Here is a 20,400-nt window from a genome sequence, read left to right as displayed (position 1 = left end):
AATGGCCCTTCAGAATGTTGATGGGGTTCTAACCGGTAGGGGACTTATGGATTGCTTGCAATACTATGATAATTGCTTGTTCAACGAGTTCTTTAAATTTAGTATAAAACTTACACAAATTTAATATTCTTTTTAGCTCGACTTTTTTTTTTTTTGAAAAAAAAAGTAGAGGTATTGTTATAGTCGCGGCGGCGTTGCCGTTCCCGTCCGCAAACTTGTACCTAGATCATAACTTTTTTATTTCTTGGTGTATTGTCTTCATACTTGGCCACAACAACACTTGGGACAAGACCTTTCAGTAGACCACACTAACCTTGACCTTCATCCATAAATGACCTTGACCTTCAAGGTTAAAAGTCCAATTTTTGCTTGTTCATGCTGTTATTGGCTGTAACTTTGTTATTTTTGAATGGATTGTCTTCAAACTTGAACATAATAATCATCAAGGATATCCCTTAAAAATAACCAGACAGACCTTGACCTTCACTCATAAATGACCTTGACTTTGAAGGTCAAATTATTGAAATATTCATTTTTTTGGCTATTATTGGCTGTAACTTTGTTATTTTTGAATGGATTGTCTTGAAACTTGAACGGATAACTGTTAAAAATAACCCAAAAGACCTTGACCTTCACTCATTAATGACATTGTCTTTGAAGGTCAAATTATTGAAATTTTCATTGTTTTGGCCGTAACTGACTGTAACTTTGCTATTATTGAAGGGATCAACTTCATATTATAACAGAACATTCTTAAGGACCAGACCTTGTTGTATATCAAACCCAAATTTGCTTGGGCTCTTTAATGACCTTGACCTTGAAGGTTAAATTACTGAATTTTCTCAGATTTGTGCATTTATTGGTGTGTGTGTGTATATATATATATATATATATATATATACATATGATGATGATAATGATGATGACAGATTGTATATATATATATATAAGCAAAAACGCTAATTTTAATTTGCCGTAGCTTTTGGCCTTGCGGCCTTCTTCAGCAGCATTTATTCTACATACAAATATATCAAACAAAACAATGGAAGTGACGTAACGTCAATGAATGACGCCCGCCGTGGCGTTTTTTGCCGTCTGCCGCGTTATTCTTTGGTATTCAATTGGAGGATTGTTTGTGTTATTTATAGAATTGCGTGTTTCTATTTATAGAATTGCGTGTTTCTATTTATAGAATTGCGTGTTTCTATTTATAGAATTGTGTGTTTCTATTTATAGAATTGCTATTTACAGAATTGCGTGTTTCTATTTATAGGATTGCGTGTTTCTATTCATATATATATACAAAATAGATAACCAAAACTAATGTGACAAGACAGACCAACTAAATTTATTAAAAGGAAACATTAAGATATGTTCAAACCTTTCTATGTTTGCTTTTAGAAAAAGTAAAAAGTCGAGCGTTGCCCCATCCCGGCGGTGGCTCTTGTTTATCATATATCAAAACTTAAGACTGTTGGAAATGAAAAAGACCCAATTTTCATTGATGCGCCTATATAATAGTATAACACTAACTTTTAACTCGTCTAAACACTATGTATATATAACGAAAATGACATCACATCAAAATATATGCACAGCTATGCAATACCATTTTTACGGAGTCGTAAAAGCGCAGCATGCGTACGTGCGTGAGAAATTATTATTTGGAGCACTTTTCATTTAGTATTAGGTTAAAATGTCTTTTTAAATGTTTCTTTGCATATAATAAAAAAGAAATTTGTTTAGTTTAGTGTAAGATTGAAATATATTTCACCTTGTGAACACCAGAAGTTCATATTTTACTAATGGCTGTGCCACTATTGAAAAATACCCTTTGATCATGCTCACTGACTGGTGAAATATATTCAGATCTTACACTTAACTAAACAAATATCCTCTATATTTTTATGCATTGCATTAAATTAATTAACTTCTGTATTTAAACACAATGTTTATGTAGTAATAGTTCTAGATAAAATAGAATTATATTGAAATATTTGGCATCTATGATGGTGAGGTATAATTATCATCTCTCATTCAACTGTGCCGCTCATTGCTGTGGGTTTGAATACTATTAGAGATTCATGTAAGGATGTTTTTAGCTAGCTTACAAAATGTTGATGGTTCTGCTGAGGTGCCAACTCATGCCTGAAATAATGAATTATGGGGCACCTTAAGGTCTTCCTCCATCAATAAAGCTCCAACAGTAAAACTTGAAAAGTTAAATCATATGACATAATATACAGTGATGGTGTGACTTAACACAAGACAAAACAACAAACAGAAATCATTCAAATGTAAGATTTATATCTATAAATAATGTTAAACTGCCATTTTTTTCTGCCTTTATGTATATAGTTTAGCACTAATGTTTTGATTTCAAAATTGTTATTGTTATTAACCTTTTACCCCATGAGCATATTGCGAAAAATGGCCGTTTTCATTGAAAAGCCTCCTGTAACAAGTTCAAACTGCTATGAAACTATGAAAAATGCTTCAATACTGATGAAACTTGACACAAATGTTGACTACACCATAGCCTCTGTAACACCATGCTCAATCGTAAATTTCCTGTTACCATGGCAACGGGGGGAAGTCTCAAAATTGCCAAAAATCACTATTTTGCATTGTTTTTTTCCATCAAAACTGATTTCAAAGTGCTGCAACTTCTCAATGAATTGAGATAGAGTAAAAGGCTTTTCAGCGTCGGTTACTAGTTACCCTAAGATCGACCTGAGGCCATTTTTAGCCTGTCACATGTCCAAAATTTTCTTGGCGAAGTGGTCACTTTTTTCAAACGAAAACCAGTGTTTGGGGCCTAAATAGGGCATTTTTTCACTGTTTGAGGCCTCAAAAAAGGGGGGGGGGGGGCAAAAAGCCGTCAAAAAAAGCTTATATGAGGGAAAAGGTTAAAGGATTGATCCATTAAATATTTAGATCAAGTTTTAGTCCATTAATCAACAATTTACTTATGTATCATGGATGAATTATGCCTTTTCATTGTTTTGGCTGTAACTGGCTGTAACTTTGGTTTATACAGAATTTATTTTAGTTCGATTGTGTAGGAAGCTATAAGCTTATAAACACACTTTCGAATCCGTTCCTGGAACCAACCAGTACTCAGCAATGAGTGTAAAGTTTCTTGCTCAAGGAAACAACGACTTGCCCCTGACAGGGTTTGAACTCATGCGGACAGCGATCAATATATTACTAGTCCGAAAGCGTTAACCACTCGGCCATGCCGCCACTTTAACTTGGCTGTAACTTTGTGAGGGATGTTGCACTTATTCATCATTCCTCATGTACAGACTAAATCAAACCGAGTATATAACCATTATGTTTATTATTTACATTACAACAAATCATTTACAAAAAATTTAATCTAGTTACTTAGAAATTTTCAGTATTAACGACATTGGTTTGAGTTGTCGGCGCACATCAAATAATTTGCATTTTGTTATGAATAGGCTAAAACTAATTACGTATATTTCAAATATCTGATGATGTGTCTGCACAATGTCACGTTGACTTCCTCTGCTGCCATGTTTACACCATCTCAGAAAATTTTAGTTAAATAACTTGAGAAACAAACAAGTAACGGATAAGTGAAAATATCTCTTAGAAAATAGGAAAGTTAAAATGGTGACGTTCGAAGAATTTGCGGCGCAGTGAAAAGGTCACTCAGGTTTCGTGACTATTTCGAGTTGATATTTTTATGCCACCGCAGCATCTGCAATGCGGAGGCATATAGCGATATACCTGTGTGTGTGTGCGTGTGCGTGTGTGTGTGTGTGTGTGTGTGTGTTATATAGATTATATAGTGACCTTAAAAAATCTTCTTGTGAAAAACCACTAGTCCAATTTCAACCAAACTTGGCAGGAATGATCCTTGGGTGGAGGGCTTCCAAAGTTGTTCAAAGAATTTCATTTCATGCAGAAATCTGGTTGCCATGGCAACCAAAAGGAATTATAAGAATAAATTTTAAAAAATCTTCTAGTAAAGACCCAAAAGGCCTAGAGCTTAGATATTTTGCATAAGGCATTGTCTCGTAGACCTCTACCAAGATTGTTCAAATTATAGCTCAGGGGTCAAAATCTGCCCCCCCCCCCCTGGGGGTCATTGATTTTCACTATATGTACCTATAGTAAAAACTTAAAATACCTTCTTGTAAAGATTCACAAGGCCTAGAGCTTAGATATTTTGCATAAGGCATTGTCTGGTAGACCTCTACCAAGATTGTTCAAATTATAGCCCTGGTATCAAAATCGGCGGTCATTGATTTTCACTTTATTAACATATAGTAAAAACTTAAAATACCTTCTTGTAAAGACCCGAAAGGCCTAGAGCATAGATATTTTGCATAAGGTATTATCTGGTAGACCTCTACCAAGATTGTTCAAATTATAGCCCTGGGGTTAAAATCGGCCCCGCCCCGGGGGTCATTGGTTTTCCTTATATGTATATAGTAAAAACTTATAGTAAAAACTTTAAAAAAATTTCTTCTAGAAATTGACAAATGCTAGAGGTTAAATATTTCGCACGAAACATTGTGTAGTGAACCTCTAGCAAGATTATACAAATTATTACCCTTGGGTCAAAATTTGCCCCTCCCCCAGGGGTCATTGATTTTCACTATGTTAATATAGTAAAAAATGAAAAAAAATTCTTGTCTGAAGGTACAAGGCTTAGAGCTTTGATGTTTGGTATATAATATCATCTATGGGTCCTCTACTAAAGTTGTTTCAATTATGCCCCTAGTGTTAAAATTGCCCTGCCCCAGAGGGGATAGTTTTCCTTATATGTATATAGTAAAAAATTAAAAAATCATCTTCTCCAAATTTACAAAGGCTAGAGTTAAGATATTTTGCATGAAACATTGTGTAGTGATTTTCTAGCAAGATTGTACAAATTATAGCCCTGGGGTCAAAATTGGCCCCATCCCCAGGGGTCATTGATTTTCACTATGTACATATAGTAAAAAAATGAAAAAATCTTCTTGTCTGAAGGTACAAGGCATAGAGCTTTGATATTTGGTATATAATATCATCTATGGGTCCTCTACTAAAGTTGTTTTATTATGCCCCTAGTGTTAAAATTGCCCTGCCCCAGAAGCGATAGTTTTCCTAGTATAAAGTAAAAACTTGAAAAATCTTCTTCTCTGAATTGACAAAGGCTAGAGGTTAAATATATGGCATGAGACTTTGCGAAGTGAACCTCTACCAAGATTGTTCAAATTATAGCCCTGGGGTCAAAATTGGTTCCGCCCCTGGGGTCATTGATTTTCATTATGTACATATAGTAAAAAAAATAAAAAATATTTTTGTCTGAAGGTACAAGGCATAGAGTTTTGATGTTTGCTTTATAATATCATCTATAGGTTCTCTACCAAAGTTGTTCAAATTTTTTCCCAAGTGTCAAAATTGGCCCTGCCCGGGGGCAGTGATTCTCATTATGTACACATAGTAAAAACAGAAAATAAAACAAATTTTTTCTGAATGGGAGAAAGCTACAGCTTAGATATTTAACTTGAAATGTTGTTTGGTGGACCTGTATCAAGATTGTTTTGAATTAAACCCTTGGTTGCCCAAGGGGACAGTGACCTACTTTCTTGTCCTTTGATGTGCAGCAATGAAATTTTGACCATGTGCACAGTTTTAGTTGTAAAATTGAACTTTGATATCAGGTGACCTAGATTTTGATGATGTGACCTACTTTGTTGTCCTTTCATGTACAGCTATGAAATTTGAATCATGTGCACAGATTAAGATGTAAAGTGAACTTTGATATCAGCTGACCTAGATTTTGACAAAGTGTCTAACTGTGTTGTCCTTTGATGTAGTCATGAAATTTAGGCTGTGTGAAATATGACCATCACCCCCCCAAAATTTTCACTAGACTAAAAATGCATTAAATATATTTCTTTTTGGGATCTTATTTTGGGAAAAAATAGTTTTCAACCAAAAAAATTTTTTTGGTAAAAGGGGGAAAATTTGGGGTTTGGGGCCCCCAAGGGGGGAAAATTGGGGCATTATGACAATCTTCAATTGTATAGAAACAAACAAAAATCTGTTCCTACGTAGTGTTGTATTAATGCAGTGGCATAGCATTTTTCTCAAATGCAATTTTGTTCTATGTAAGTTTGTGAAAACGTTTTAATTATATGGGTTTATAACATATTAAAATATCAAATTTGTGCCTATTTTATTTAGCTTTTAAACAATCTTGTCACAAAATATTGGGACAACCCTCGTAATATATATATATATATATATATATATATATATATATATATATATATATATATATATATATATATATATATATATATATATATAACCGTGTGTATATATAAGCGTGTATATATATATAACCATGTGTACATATATATATAACCTTATATTTGTGAGACATGATAACGGAGAACAAACTCTATATATATGCGAATGTTGAGCCTGTTTCAATGTGTAGTGTATATAAATGCATATATATATATATAAATGAGTATATTTATATATATAAAATATATAGACAAAACTAATGTGACAAGACAGACCGATTAAATTTATAAAAAGGAAACGTTAAGATTTGTTCAAAATTTTCTTTGTTTGCTTTTAGAAAAAGTAAAAAGTCAAGCCTTGCCCCCGCCCGGCGATGGCTCTTGTTTAACATTTGATGTTGTCCTAACTGTCAATATCAATGTTAGATTTATTTAAATTAAAACTAGGAAAGTTTTGACTTTGAGCAACCCATCAGTCCTGTTTTTGTATTTTCTGATCGAAGATCAGTAAAATACAAAGCGGACATTCAATCTCTGACACGGAATTTCACGACAGACCTAACAACAAGTAGTTCTCAAAACAGCTTAAAACTAGCGATTTAAAAGAAAGAAATATTTTTATTTTGTTACAAGTATCCAACAAATTACAATGCATTCAAAGCTTAAAAGTGGCGTTGGCTTATAGAATTGTCAATAAATACACAATCACAAATTACGCGGATGAATATGACTTTAATCAATGAAAATGCTATTTTAGCGATGTCGATTAAATAAATCTGACTGCCGAGTAGTGGAATATATAGATTCTACATGTCGGACTGTTTGGGCGAGAAGATTTTCGCTAAATTATTTACTTCAATTTTAAACAACATCAGCAAGTTTATCCTGAACAAAATACCTCGAAATTAATAAGGATTACAAACCCGAAATGCAATGGAATTCTAAATTTAGAATGACTTAATTTCATTCAGGCATTGTTTGTATAACTTCTTGGTAACGCGCTCGTTTCGTGTGTGAGAGGTCTGAAGTTCAAATCCGAGTCGAGGCAATTTTTTTTTTTAATTCTTTTTTAAGTGTCTTTGTTAAAGAAGTAGCCATGATATGCAAGGATAAAGTGTGGCTGTCATAAAAAATGAACATAAATGATTTTTTGATGCAACTCTAGTTATGCAAAATTCCGTATGTATCAAACTCTGGTGCCTTACAAGATGAATTATAGTACATAAAAATAAACTAAATACAGGAAAATACATACAGATATACAGTACGATTTAGATTACAAAGATCAGAAAATACCACAGAGCTTGCAGCCCTTTGATTATTCATTTGCATCATTGAAGTTTTAATTGAGGCAAGTCATGCAAGCAGATTTCTTTCTTTGTCCACTTACCTTTGGTTACATTTGAAATACATGTATATTTCATGTTTTATTGATTATTTTGAAGATTTTATCAAAGAAAGGGACAGGTGAATCCCTCTTTATATGACAGATGTTGCTAGAACATTAATGAGATCAAATCAGAGTTGGTTGAATAAAAGCATAAGGATGAAAATATGGAAATAAAATCCTTCAAGTTGTATTTCGATTATAAACCAGTTTTGATGTTAATCCAATTTTACTGCACATAGAGAGATATGAGCTAAAGAAAGAGTATAAAAACATGATGTTGATTCAATAATTTCACATGTCCTTCAAAGAAAAGTGCATATTAAATGATCATGGAAACTGTCACGTAGTCAGATGCTTTTTGGGTTTATATAACTTGGAACAAATTCTATTCTTGATAAAATGAAACCCCCAAATTTATTAGCTTATTTCAATCACCAGACTATATCTGGTGTTGGAATATTCTTAGTTCTATCTGACCCTTTTTGGCCACCACTGCCTTTAAATATTCTGTGACTTTTTTTCTGGAACAACCACTGCAAAATGTTTTGTCAAAAATAAAGTATGATGAAAAGATAATTATTAAAGTCTATATCAAGATCAGATTCATTTTTGTTGTGAAAATTAATATAGCATTAATGGCAGTGAAGATGAATACATTTCTGGTTTGCTTGCACTAACACAGTACATGTACAGGTTATATGCTGACTTCCATCTTTATTGATGGAGGAAGACATCGGGTGCCCCTTTGTTCATTATTTTGTGGCATGAACTGAGTAGAACTACAGACTTGCTAAGTGTCCCTTGTTTGATTTGAACCTGCAGAGACAGAGAGGGGATAGTGGTTTGAAGTCAATGACCTTAACCACTAGACCATGGATGCCCCTTAATCTGTCAAAGTGGTCCTTCAGCTAATTAAAGAACATGTATGAGAATTATTTGTTGTTATTCTTGTACTGTATATATTGTTGGTGTTTCAGCATTATTTTCAAAGTGGACCATCAGCAAATAAGGCAACGGGCTATGGAGGCACTCAACTGACAATAGAATGGACCAATCAGCATGGATGTGGTGGCAATGAAGACACTGACCCTCAAAAACAAAATTGTAACATGGTTCTACAATACATGTGTGAAGATGCTATGGAAAATATACCTGGTATGTACTTTAAACTTTATTTGTTTATGTTATATTTTGTTTATGTATTATTATTATTATTATTATTCAGGTTATTGCATCAGATGTAATGAAAGTGTTATAATTTAGTTATATCACATTTAAATATGCATGCAACATAAACAATTGTGAGTGGAAATATTGCCAGTAGTTGCTCTAGTTAAGATCATGCAATTTGAGATTATGTCAGCTGGAATTTTTACTAGAATACATGATTTCGTATAAATTGGAAGGGAGATAACTATTGGAAATATCAGGAAATAATTATAATTATGTTGTTTTTTTTAAGCATTGAAAGAGCAGATAAGGGATGGTACATCAACCCAAACAATGGAGTATACTCCTCCAGCCGGTATGGATGAGACTAAAGCCCAGGTCATTACAAGAAAGAATGGGGCCCTGGACACATCACGGGGGTTGCAGGAAGCATGGGAAATGTATGATGACTGCTATGTGAGAGAACGAAATCTAGGTAATCTTCTCTGCTTTTTGTAATAATGGAATTTATGTATTAAAGACCTCCTCACTTTGGGAATACACACTTGTTAAGGAAATAAATAGAAATCTGAGTGCATTATTGTAGAAAAAACACACTGTTTGAGTTCAAGTGTACAAAAATATAATTGTTAAGGCCGATAGGCTTGAGTAATTAATTACAATGCATTTGAATGAGAAAACATGCATTATTATACATTCTAACACGACCCGCAATTTTTCCTATTGAATATAGAAGAACCGAAAGTGTGTGTTATTATGCAATAAAAGCACTGTTGCTGTTCTAAATTTCAATATGTGACGTCATCATTATCCATGTGACGTAACCACTAAAAAATCTGACGCATTGAAAATAAGTACAGAAACAAATCAGGCGCAATTTTGCTTAATATTAGGTACGGCACCCTTTATATATTGATGTCGTGTTAGAATAGAAATAATATATCCAAACGGTGATTTTATCGCTGGATAACATCACTGTTTGTCACTCGGGCTACACCCTCGTGATATAATTCTTCGCATCCGAACTCTAAACAGTGATGTTATTGAGCGATAAAATCACTGTTTGGGATATATTATTTCTTAAGTAGAGCATGAAAATTGAATATCTATTTCCATTCTATCATGGTAATGGAAAAGAGATTTGATAAAAATAATAATGAGCCACATTGAGTGCATTTACCTCAATTCAGTTTGTTTATATAAAAGTACATGTATACATGTAAAGTAAGCCAGTTTTTCTGATCACTCTGTTCAGCATCAATCAAATGTTGAAACAACATATACATATGGGGTTCCATTCCCGTGTATATATATGATGATAAAAAATCTAGAACACTATTATCTGCTATACATGCCAAAAATCACTATTTTGCATTGTTTTTTTTTCCATCAAAACTGATTTTAAAGTGCTGCAACTTCTCAATGAATTGAGATAGAGTAAAAGGCTTTTCAGCGTCGGTTACTAGTTACCCTAAGATTGACCTGAGGCCATTTTTAGCCTGTCACATGTCCAAAATTTTCTTGGCGATGAGGGGCGACTCTGCCCCCCCTTCAAAGCCCCCCCAAACAGAAGGGGGCCCATCCCCCCTTCTTGGCAACCCCCTGAATGTTAAATATTTTGTATGGGGGACGGCGCCCGAAAAGGGTCCCACTTTTTCTTAAAAACAACTTTCTAAAAAACCCGAAAAAACAGTGTTTGGGGGCCTAAATAGGGCATTTCTTCACTGTTTGAGGCCTCAAAAAGGGGGGCAGCAAAAAGCCGTCGAAACACGCTTATATAAGGGAAAAGGTTAACCAGGTTTTCAGAAGGAAAAAACTGGTTATTAGATTGAGGTATGTCGGATGGGCGGGCGGGCGTAAACAATTTCTTCTGTGCACAACTCTTCCTACATTTCTCAACAGATTTTGACCAAACTTTCACAGAACCTTTGTCATCAAGTGCCCTGGCGCATATTGTCGGGGTTTTGTGATTGGATAATATTTGACCTAATTATGGCCCTTTGTTTTTTTTTCCTTATACAGAATATATAGTGAACAATTTCTTCTGTACGCAACTTCTCCTACATTTCTCAACGTATTTTGACCAAACTTTCACAGAACCCTTGTCATCAAGTGTCCTGGCCCATATTGTTGGGGTTTTGTGATTGGATAATGTTTGACCTAATTATGGCCTTTGTTTTTTTCCTTATATAGAATATATAGTGAACAATTTCTTCTATGCGCAACTCTCTTCATTTCTTTAACGATTTTTACCAAACTTTCACAAGAAGCTTTGTCATCAAAGTGCCCTGGGGCATATTGTCAGGGTTTTGTGATTGTTTTATATTTGACCTAATTATGTCCCTTTGTTTTTTTTCCTTATACAGAATATATAGTGAATTCTTCTTCTGTGTGCAATTCCTCCTACATTATTCATGATTTACATTGCACATAATTACAATTTGTTGCTTGTATTTGTATTTCAACTACAACATATTTATCTACAATGGTGATAATTGAAAAGCTGGTTTCGTGGCATTGCCATGTTTCTTGTTAAGAATTGTTTTACTTTATTTTATCTAACTACTAGAATAAGATACAAACTTGAATATAACTGTAAGTTTATATATTAGAGGGGTTTGGAAATAAAATCCAAATATGCTGCAAATGAAGTAACTTTGTGCAGTAGATGTTATCATAGTGTAGTGTTGTATCAAACGAGAGATTCAATCTATGATTTTTTTTCTAGGGCTTTTTACTGCTGATCAGAATTTGAAGAAAAACAAGTTTGGTGTCAGCAGTTCAATTTACTCAAGACAAAATCCTAATGGAAATCGTCGTGGTTACGAATGTCCTGAAGAAAGGGACTACTTTCCTTACTGGCATCCAACCCAGTGGAAGGATATCGCTGTACTAGCAGAAAATAGTTCCATGTGCAGGTATATAATTATGATATAATTTATTCAGCATGTTTATCATTTAACAATGTTGAAGCTGGATTTTTTATCAAATAGTCAAGGAAGTTTTAAAATTATATTTTTAGACCTGTTTTATGTATTACAGGTTTTTGAATTGAATGTATATGAAAAAATGAATTGACAATAATGAATTATTGTAATGATCTGAAAAATTAAGTGCACTTTCAGGAAAAAATAGACACCACTTTTCGCCCCTCACAGTGCACTTGGCTTATGCTATCTATATTCTGTTTCAGTCATTATCAAGAAAACAGTTTTAATGTACAGCCTTACTACAAATGTGTGGAGTTTTATTCACCGGGAAAACCAAAACACTCATCAAGGTGGAATAATGAAAAACAATGTACAGATAATGGTGGACAATGGATTTTATTCCATAACTACCTTGAGGCAGCCAAACGTAATATTTTCATATTTCCTTCAAAATGTGTAACATTTATTTTCTAAACTTGACCTGCTCAAGGGTTTGAGAAATTGAAATATTATGATTGAGTAAAACTTACTCAGTCTATAAATGATATACTGGTATCATAGGACTGTTATTTTGTTCTGAAGATAAAAATAGCTTTCAAAAAAAGAAAATGAATTCTTTATAAAAGCCTTTCCTTCCACTTACAAATATTGAAACATCCTTTTACAGGCCTTACAATCAAAAGGTTTATCACAAAATTTAATTTGTTTTATATTTGTCGAAGTTTACAATTTGGCATATAACATATAAAAAAAAGTGAATTGATTTTTCATTGTATAGTGCTAATGTGGTTACATATACATTGCTTGCCTAACACAGTCTAGAAGTCTTTGAAGCCTCTCCATACTCTCTAATGTTGTCTGCTATAATTATGTTATGTTAATTACAAAATTGCTTAATCTCACAAATTACTGGCCAAAATTTGAACAAAGGCAATTGTGTTAAAGAATAATTTGTGAGTTACTTTACCTCATATTTTCTGTCGCTATGAAAATATTGGCAAAATCTTTTGCAAAGTCAAATTGACCTTGGTCTTTATCACTTTTCTCTTTTCCTATAATTGAAATAATGTAATAAAATGTTTAAAGGTTATACTACTGAAGGAAGTTGTGTGTCTGCCAGTAATGGTAATGTAAAATATATATGGGCAGTGCCATATGATGCAGAAGATGTCACCAAGAAACAATGTCTGGTTGCCTTGGAAACACCAGATTGTTATGACGCTCCCTGGTCAAGGTCAGTGATGTTAATTACTAATATTTTACTATAAAAAGAATAGATGTTACCGGTATCTCAAGCTGTAATTATATAGTTATTCTGATAAAACAAAAATGTACTCAAAACTGATGAGTGTGAGAAAGTTAGTATTGAATTAGTGATTAAACTGTTTCAGTGAATAAATGAAACCAGATAAATGTATATGACAAAGGAAATTTACTATTCTTTTACAGATCAAACCATTTAGGTAATGGAAGAGGTGATGGACAACCACTGACTTATACATGGACTCTTCCATATTTCCCATCAGGCCATGAACATAAATGTGTTTTAAGAATGAGGTAAAATGTGATAATATGATATAAATCTTTAACATAACATGCTTAATGCTTTGTACAAACATTTTCATGACATATAGGGAAACTATCCAGTCAGTTACAGAAGGTCAGTGGTTCTACCCATGGAAAAGCCTTGACACTGTGTTGATGTTTTTCACTTTAATGGTCAGTGATAAATCATAAATATGTTGTTTAAAGTCAAAAATGACAAATATAGTTTTGCAATGGCTGCAAAGGAAAAGGACATACCAATATAGGACCAAAATTTTTAATTCCTTTGACCTGGCCTTTGTGATCAGGTTTTACTGATAAATGAGCTAATATATTTATAACATGTTTACAGATATAACATATCAACAGATGATTATGATCCATACAATACCAATGCCAGCCAGAATGCCAACAGACGTCTGAATATTGTATCGCCAGTACAGGATAATACAGAGATAGATGTTGGTGGCCCTACTAATCTACAGATGGCATTAAATACTGATCAGACAGGCAGGGTTTTTCAGGTAAAAAGTTTTATTTGTATATTTACATATGCTAATGTTGAAATAAAACAGATATTACTTGTACTATACTGAGTCAATTTAAAGGAAATTTCAGGTACAAACTATGTATAATCTGTTGATGTCAAACTGAATAAGTTTAAACATATTTGACAGTTTATATAGTTCAATATGAACCTGTTGTAAGCTTATAAAACCTAAGCTGCCAGACAAGCTACTGTTTATATATATATATCAATATATCCTGTCTTTAAAATACTACACAATTACTTCTTTGATTACAGAAATGAATTAATGCATAAATTTGCAGCAGCCATGTGTATATAAATAATAGGAAAGTCCTATTTGTCTAATGAAAATCAAACATGAGTATAATAAAGTTAAACAATTGTTTACTTACTTGAAGAGTTATATTGCCTATAGATATTTACTATATCATGTAATATATTATATGTAATTATGAATAAAATGTACTGTGTTCTGAAAATTTATAAAGTTTGTACTAGGGTTGATAAAAAGTTTTAAAGCTTTTATTGTTTTGTTATCTGTAGGTATGAGAAAAGATTTATTATGTTAGATCCAAAAGATTTTCCTTCTGAGTTTCCCTTTTTTAAACATGGCTGTTTTGCTAACATTTGAAAAGATCAGTATAAATTAGTAACCAGTATCTTGTCTTTATCAGGATAGAACACACATATTTAGACTTATGCCACGCCCAAAAGGTCTTGAACGGGAGCGTATATTAAACTTAAATGTTCGTGGTAAGAGAGGAAATATTGTGCAGGTGTATCCAGCTGTGGAATATGACTTTACACCCAATCATTTACATATCTCTCCAACAGATTTGGTGCATATACAATGGACAGGTTGGTATTGACTTAAAGGGTAAAAATTAAGCTATGTAAGGCTATTTAAAGTTTGTAAAGTTATTGTGAAAGTAAGACAAAAACTGAACAGAATAATGATGGTCAATTTCAAGGTAGTATATATTTCTGTTTTCATTTATAAATGTAATTAATTTGTTAAGTAAGAGAGACACATTTTGCTAAATCTCTCACCACTTATCACCAGTTACTTGTTCACCTTTTAATAATGTTAAATAACCTCTTTAAATTTGTGTAATTATTATTATTGTCGTAACCCTTTCACATTCCTTTAATATTGATATAAAATAAATAGCCTGGGTTACCATGGATGTTAGTATATATGTTTATTCAGTGATACAAGATGTATCAAACTAACTTGATATTCTTTATAAAATGAATACTTTTATAGTGTTTTAATTTTACATTTCAAAAAAAATATATGATATAAAAGATATGACTTTCTTAATACTGATTTGATATCAAGCATATAGACTGAACCTTCTTTAGTAAATTCTATGAAATAGATAAAATAAATATTGTTATTCTTTTTTATATGTTATATTATGTTATAAGTAGGGGGCCATCTAACTGTAAACAGAACAAAAGAGAACAATAGAGTTCATTCCATAACAATAGAATAAGGGGCCATGGCCCTCTATTAAACAAAAGAAAATAACAAAAGAAATGGCCCTTTAGTCCATTTAAGTGACACGTCCGTCTGTCCGTACAAACCCAGAGGTACTTGTGTGACTTGGAAAACAATGGGTAACTGTAAATTCTCTTTGATCCTATTCATTTCGTTTTTACTTGTGTGTCTCTTTTTTTTAAGCCTTGTGTGTCTAAAAATGGCCAAAAAGATCAAAGGGTAGATTGGGTAGAAGACCCCTATTGATTTTGGGGTCAAAAGGTCAAAGGTCACTATTACTTAGTAATTGAAAACAGTTTCTGGAACATTACTTAAGTTTCATTTGGTCCACAATATTCAAACTTCAAAGGATGTTTGTCCATATTGGGTAGAAGACCCCTAATGATTTTGGGGTCACAAGGTCAAAGGTTAAGGTCCATTACCTTAAAAAATGAAAACATTCCCCTGGAGCAATAAATTCTGAAGTTTTCTATTTGGGCTTTCACAGTGTTTCCAAAACTTTCCTTGGATGATTGTTTTATGGGTAAGAAGACCCCAATTATTTGGGGTTCAAACAAGGGTCAAAAGGGTCCAAGGGGTTCACTTATTACCTTTAAAAAAACTGAAAACCGTTTTCAAAGAGCATAAACTGAAGTTACATTTTTGGCCCACAGTGTTTTCAAACTTCCCATAGGATGATGTCCATATTGGGTAGAAGACCCCTATTGATTTTTGGGGTCAAAAAGGTCAAAGGGCCCACTATTACTTAAAAATTGAAAAGTTTCTGGAACAAATTAGCTTAAGTTCCATTTGGTCCCACAAATATCCAATTTTGGTGGTTTGTCCATAATTGGGTGGAAGCCCCTATTGATTTTGGGGTCGGTCGGTTTTCCGTAAAACTGAAAAACGTTACCGAAGCTCTGGTTCCATGCCCACAAGTGTTTAAAAAAAAACAAAACTTGCCATAAGGATGATTGTCCATATGGGTAAGAACACCCCTATTGATTTTGGGGTCAAAAGGTCAAAGGTCATTATTACTTAGAAATTGAAAACAGTTTCTGGAACATTACTTAAGGTCCATTTGGTCCACAATATTCAAACTTCATAGGATGTTTGTCCATATTGGGTAGAAGACCCCTATTGATTTTGAGGTCAAAGGTCACTATTACTTTTAAACTGAAAACAGTTTCCGGAGCATAACTTTAGTTCCATTTGGCCCACAATATTCAAACTTCATAGGAGGATTGTTATTTGAAGGAGGTAGTACTTTATCTTACAAATGCTTTATCTTTACTAAAAAAAATCACTTTCGGATATATAATGCTCCGCCTAGCGGTGCTCTTGTTTTGTCTTGCAAAACCTTTAATGTAGCTCATTTTTCAAACATTTATGAAGTGTCAACACAAAACCAGTTTAACACTGTCACAGAATAACAAACTATGTCTATAAAACTATGTCATCTGTAAAAATTTAATTTTTTGGTTTTTCTTTTTTGAAAGAATTCCCACATGAAAATTGAAATCTTTTTTTAAACCCAAAATTATTAATAAATTACCCCTTTTTAAAAGGTTCCCAACACACAAAATTAAAAACCCCCACCCTTGGTTTAGGGGGCCCCAGGCAGGTGATGTTTAAGGAAAGGGCATTGAGGGGCCCAAACAAATATCTTCCAAAAAAGAGGGTATTTAAATAACCATTTCCTCCCCTTCCCATTTTTCCAAAAGTATGCCTTTGGGCAAAACCCAAAAAGCCCCCCTATTTTTAAATTTTTTGTTTACCCATTTTGGACCTTTTTTGTATTTTATTTATAAGGGTTAAAAACCAAATCTTAAAAAACTGTTGCCGTCAAACATTTTCTTTGTGTCTATTCAGCAATTTAAATTAATTTTTCTAGATTTAAACAATAAAATCTGTAATGAAACATATATTTAGGTTGTGGTAGTGTCTACTTTCAATTCATTAACAATATACTATTTTCTAGGCTCGGACAGAAACAACATGGCACAGATTGGTGACCTCAATGACAATTTTCCTCTTCCATATGAGCAGACGACAATGTGGAAAAATGCGGATGTTGTTTGGATTTTTCATGGGAGACAGTTTATCCCCCAAAAGTTTTGCTCAAAAAGGGGCATCTTCGGGATATTAAGGTAAAAATTGCTTTATAAAAATAATCTTAATTTTATTTTTTTTTTTTATTATATAAACCTGTTTTTTTACAAAAGTTTAAAATGAAATTTGTCAAATTAAAAGCTTGGCCTCAGGGGATCTTGTGAGCTTAAATTGCATTTATTTAAGCACTTAAGTAGGAGAATGGCCGAGTATATTATTTAGTGATTGATATCTCTCGCATATTTTGTAAAATTCTTTAAATTCTTGAATATAGGAAAACCATTCAGTCAGAGCACAGGTTGTTTGGTTCTGTCCTTGTTCTAGCCTGTACATTTACCTTTAAACTGCTTGAACTAGAAACGATTAAGCCTTTGCTGCAAGAGTGAGGACAGTCCATCACGTTTGCTCAGTCCGACATAGTTCTATACTGTTGTTGGCTAAATTTTAATAAAACCTCATCTAAGCACAACATGCTCATGGTGAGCTATTGTGATCCCCCTCTTTTGTAGTCCATCAATGTCTGTTGTTCATTGTCAACAATTTCTTTAAAAAAAAACATCTTCAATCTATCTGAAATGATCCTTTGGTGTTCCCATATAAAAGTTTTTCAGACTGTTCTAGTTGGTTGCATGAAAGGTTAGGGTGCCAAAATTGGTCTTATAAATGTACATTTCAATTGTCAATTGTACAAGACCTAGAACTTTATATATATATATGATTTTAGTAAACACTTCAAAAATCTTTTTTGGACCTCAAGTGCTAGAGTTTACATATTTGGCATTAAACACCATCTTATTGATATCTACCAAAAATGTTCTTTGGTCATAAATGGCCCTGCTTAGGGGAGGGGTCATAGGTTTTCCTTACATGTTTATAGTATCTACATTTCTGAAATCCCAAGGGCTAGAGCCTAAATATTAGACATGGAATATCATCTTATGGACCATTACTTGGGTCAAATTCCCTGCCCAGGGAAAAATTGGTTTTCTTAGTATGTATAGAACACGGTTTTGTTTTGTAGATGTTTTAAGAAATCATCTTGCAAAGAGCCAGAGCACAGGGACTTTATTGTAGAGACCAAAACAACACCTCTACAAAACCAGTTAGACAACGCCCCAGCTTCATTTCAGGGAGCAGTTCTAAAATTCAAGAAAGGGACCTATCATTATATGAACACAAGAAATAATAACTTTACAAATAGATCAAACAAAGGAACAATTCATGTTTCATAAAAGTAGACTTATATTTATGTAACTTTGTTTTTGGAAATACTCATATAATATTTTTGTGCACTATGCAATTTTGGTAGTGTAAATTAGTTACAAGATTACAAAATCAATGCTCAAACGTTGTTTATATTTGATTATTTCATATAATTGATCTATATATGTTTTAAACACACCCTAAAATGAATGTTTTCACATTGATAATACCTAAGAAATAACTTTTTGCATGTCTGTGTTTTTATTTTAATTAAAGACAAACAATTTTATTGAGAAAGTGAATATTGTGTTAGTTTGCATATTATGCAAATTTCAGGACTGTTTACTAATCACACATTATCTTTTCTTTGTCAAGGAAAGAGAATAATTTAAGATATATGTTTTTCTAGTGAAGAAATATTGTTACAAAATGGTGCTTAACTTAATGATATATTATAGTTATGGACGTGTGTTAGCCTGGTTTTATACTGGTTGTCTAATTATTATTAGTGCTGGGTATCAGACAATTTACACCATTGTGCCATGTACATGTGTATCTCTGTGTAATAGTCAATCATTAGGAACTAATACAATATATAAGTTACTGTCAATAAAATTATTTTGTATGTAATAATCTTTCCATAATATAAGATACAGATATTTTGGACAAATACCTATCTGAAGGAATTGTGTTTCTCTCCCTTTATAATTTAATGTATGTATGAACTACTTTATTTAATATTGATAATAATCAGTTCTTTATGTTTGAATGAAATTGTTCATTTTCATGTCATATTGTATTTCTGCTGGTTCAGAAATAAGCTTTAATATCTGTCTTTGTATGCACACTGTATGCTTGCCACTTTTGTTACTGTGAATGTGCAAAACCTAATTATTATATGTAATAAAACTATTAGAAATGCTATTTGTATTAAATTTGTAGTAGTAATTTGACTGTCAATATGGTTAATATGAATAATTTAAAGCGGTCAGTTGTTGAGATTATCATCGCAACCATAAATATAGTACCAAAACATTAGTTTTTAGCTCACCTGTCACAAAGTGACAGGGTGAGCTTTTGTGATCGCTTTTCGTCCGGCGTCCGTCCGTCCGTCCGTCGTCCGTCCGTCGTCCGTCGTCCGTCCGTAAACTTTTGCTTTAAATGACATCTCCTCATAAACCACTGAGCCAATTTCATCCAAACTTCACAGGAATGTTCCTTTGGTGGTCACCTTTAAAAATTGTTCAAAGAATTTAATTCCATGCAGAACTCTGGTTGCCATGGCAACCGAAAGAAAAATCTTTAAATATCTTCTTTTAAACAACCCTAAGAGCTAGAGCTTAGATATTTGGCATGAAACATCTTCTAATGAGTGTCTACCAAGTTTGTTGAAATAAAAGCCCCGGGGTCAATATTGGCCCCGCCCCGGGGGGTCATTGATTTTCCCTATATGCATATAGTAAAAACTTAAAAAATCTTCTTTTAAAGAACTGTAAGAGCTAGAGCTTAGATATTTGGCATGAAACATTTTCTAGTGAATGTCTACCAAGTTTGTTCAAATAAAAGCCCTGGGGTCAAAATTGGCCCCGCCCCAGGGGGTCATTGATTTTCCCTATTTGCATAAAGTAAACACTTAAAAAATCTTCTTTTAAAGAACCCAAAGAGCTAGAGCTTAGATATTTGGCATGAAACATCTTCTAGTGAATGTCTACCAAGTTTGTTCAAATAAAAGCCCTGGGGTCAAAATTGGCCCGGCCCTG

The 20,400-nt window shown here is 33.1% G+C and overlaps 1 protein-coding gene across 1 annotated transcript in view; it reads left to right on the top strand.

Annotated features, from left to right (window-relative positions):
• Positions 1-19,564, top strand: part of LOC132736681 (protein DD3-3-like) — a 41,357-nt gene extending 21,793 nt beyond the window's left edge. The window contains exons 4-13 of the mRNA XM_060723870.1: positions 8,646-8,823; positions 9,131-9,313; positions 11,567-11,756; positions 12,032-12,195; positions 12,855-13,002; positions 13,218-13,325; positions 13,666-13,837; positions 14,517-14,700; positions 17,268-17,475; positions 18,459-19,564. Of these exons, the coding sequence (XP_060579853.1) occupies positions 8,646-8,823; positions 9,131-9,313; positions 11,567-11,756; positions 12,032-12,195; positions 12,855-13,002; positions 13,218-13,325; positions 13,666-13,837; positions 14,517-14,700; positions 17,268-17,475; positions 18,459-18,669 (1,746 nt within the window). The 3' untranslated portion in view covers positions 18,670-19,564. The remainder of the gene's footprint in view (positions 1-8,645; positions 8,824-9,130; positions 9,314-11,566; positions 11,757-12,031; positions 12,196-12,854; positions 13,003-13,217; positions 13,326-13,665; positions 13,838-14,516; positions 14,701-17,267; positions 17,476-18,458) is intronic.
• The last annotated feature ends 836 nt before the right edge of the window (positions 19,565-20,400 follow it).

The sequence above is a fragment of the Ruditapes philippinarum genome, unplaced genomic scaffold (genome assembly GCF_026571515.1).
Source record: "Ruditapes philippinarum isolate M1 unplaced genomic scaffold, ASM2657151v2 ctg384_1_1_1_1, whole genome shotgun sequence".
Classification (NCBI taxonomy): domain Eukaryota; kingdom Metazoa; phylum Mollusca; class Bivalvia; order Venerida; family Veneridae; genus Ruditapes; species Ruditapes philippinarum.
Note: the sequence above shows the minus strand (reverse complement) of the source record. Positions and strands in the feature narration are given on the sequence as shown.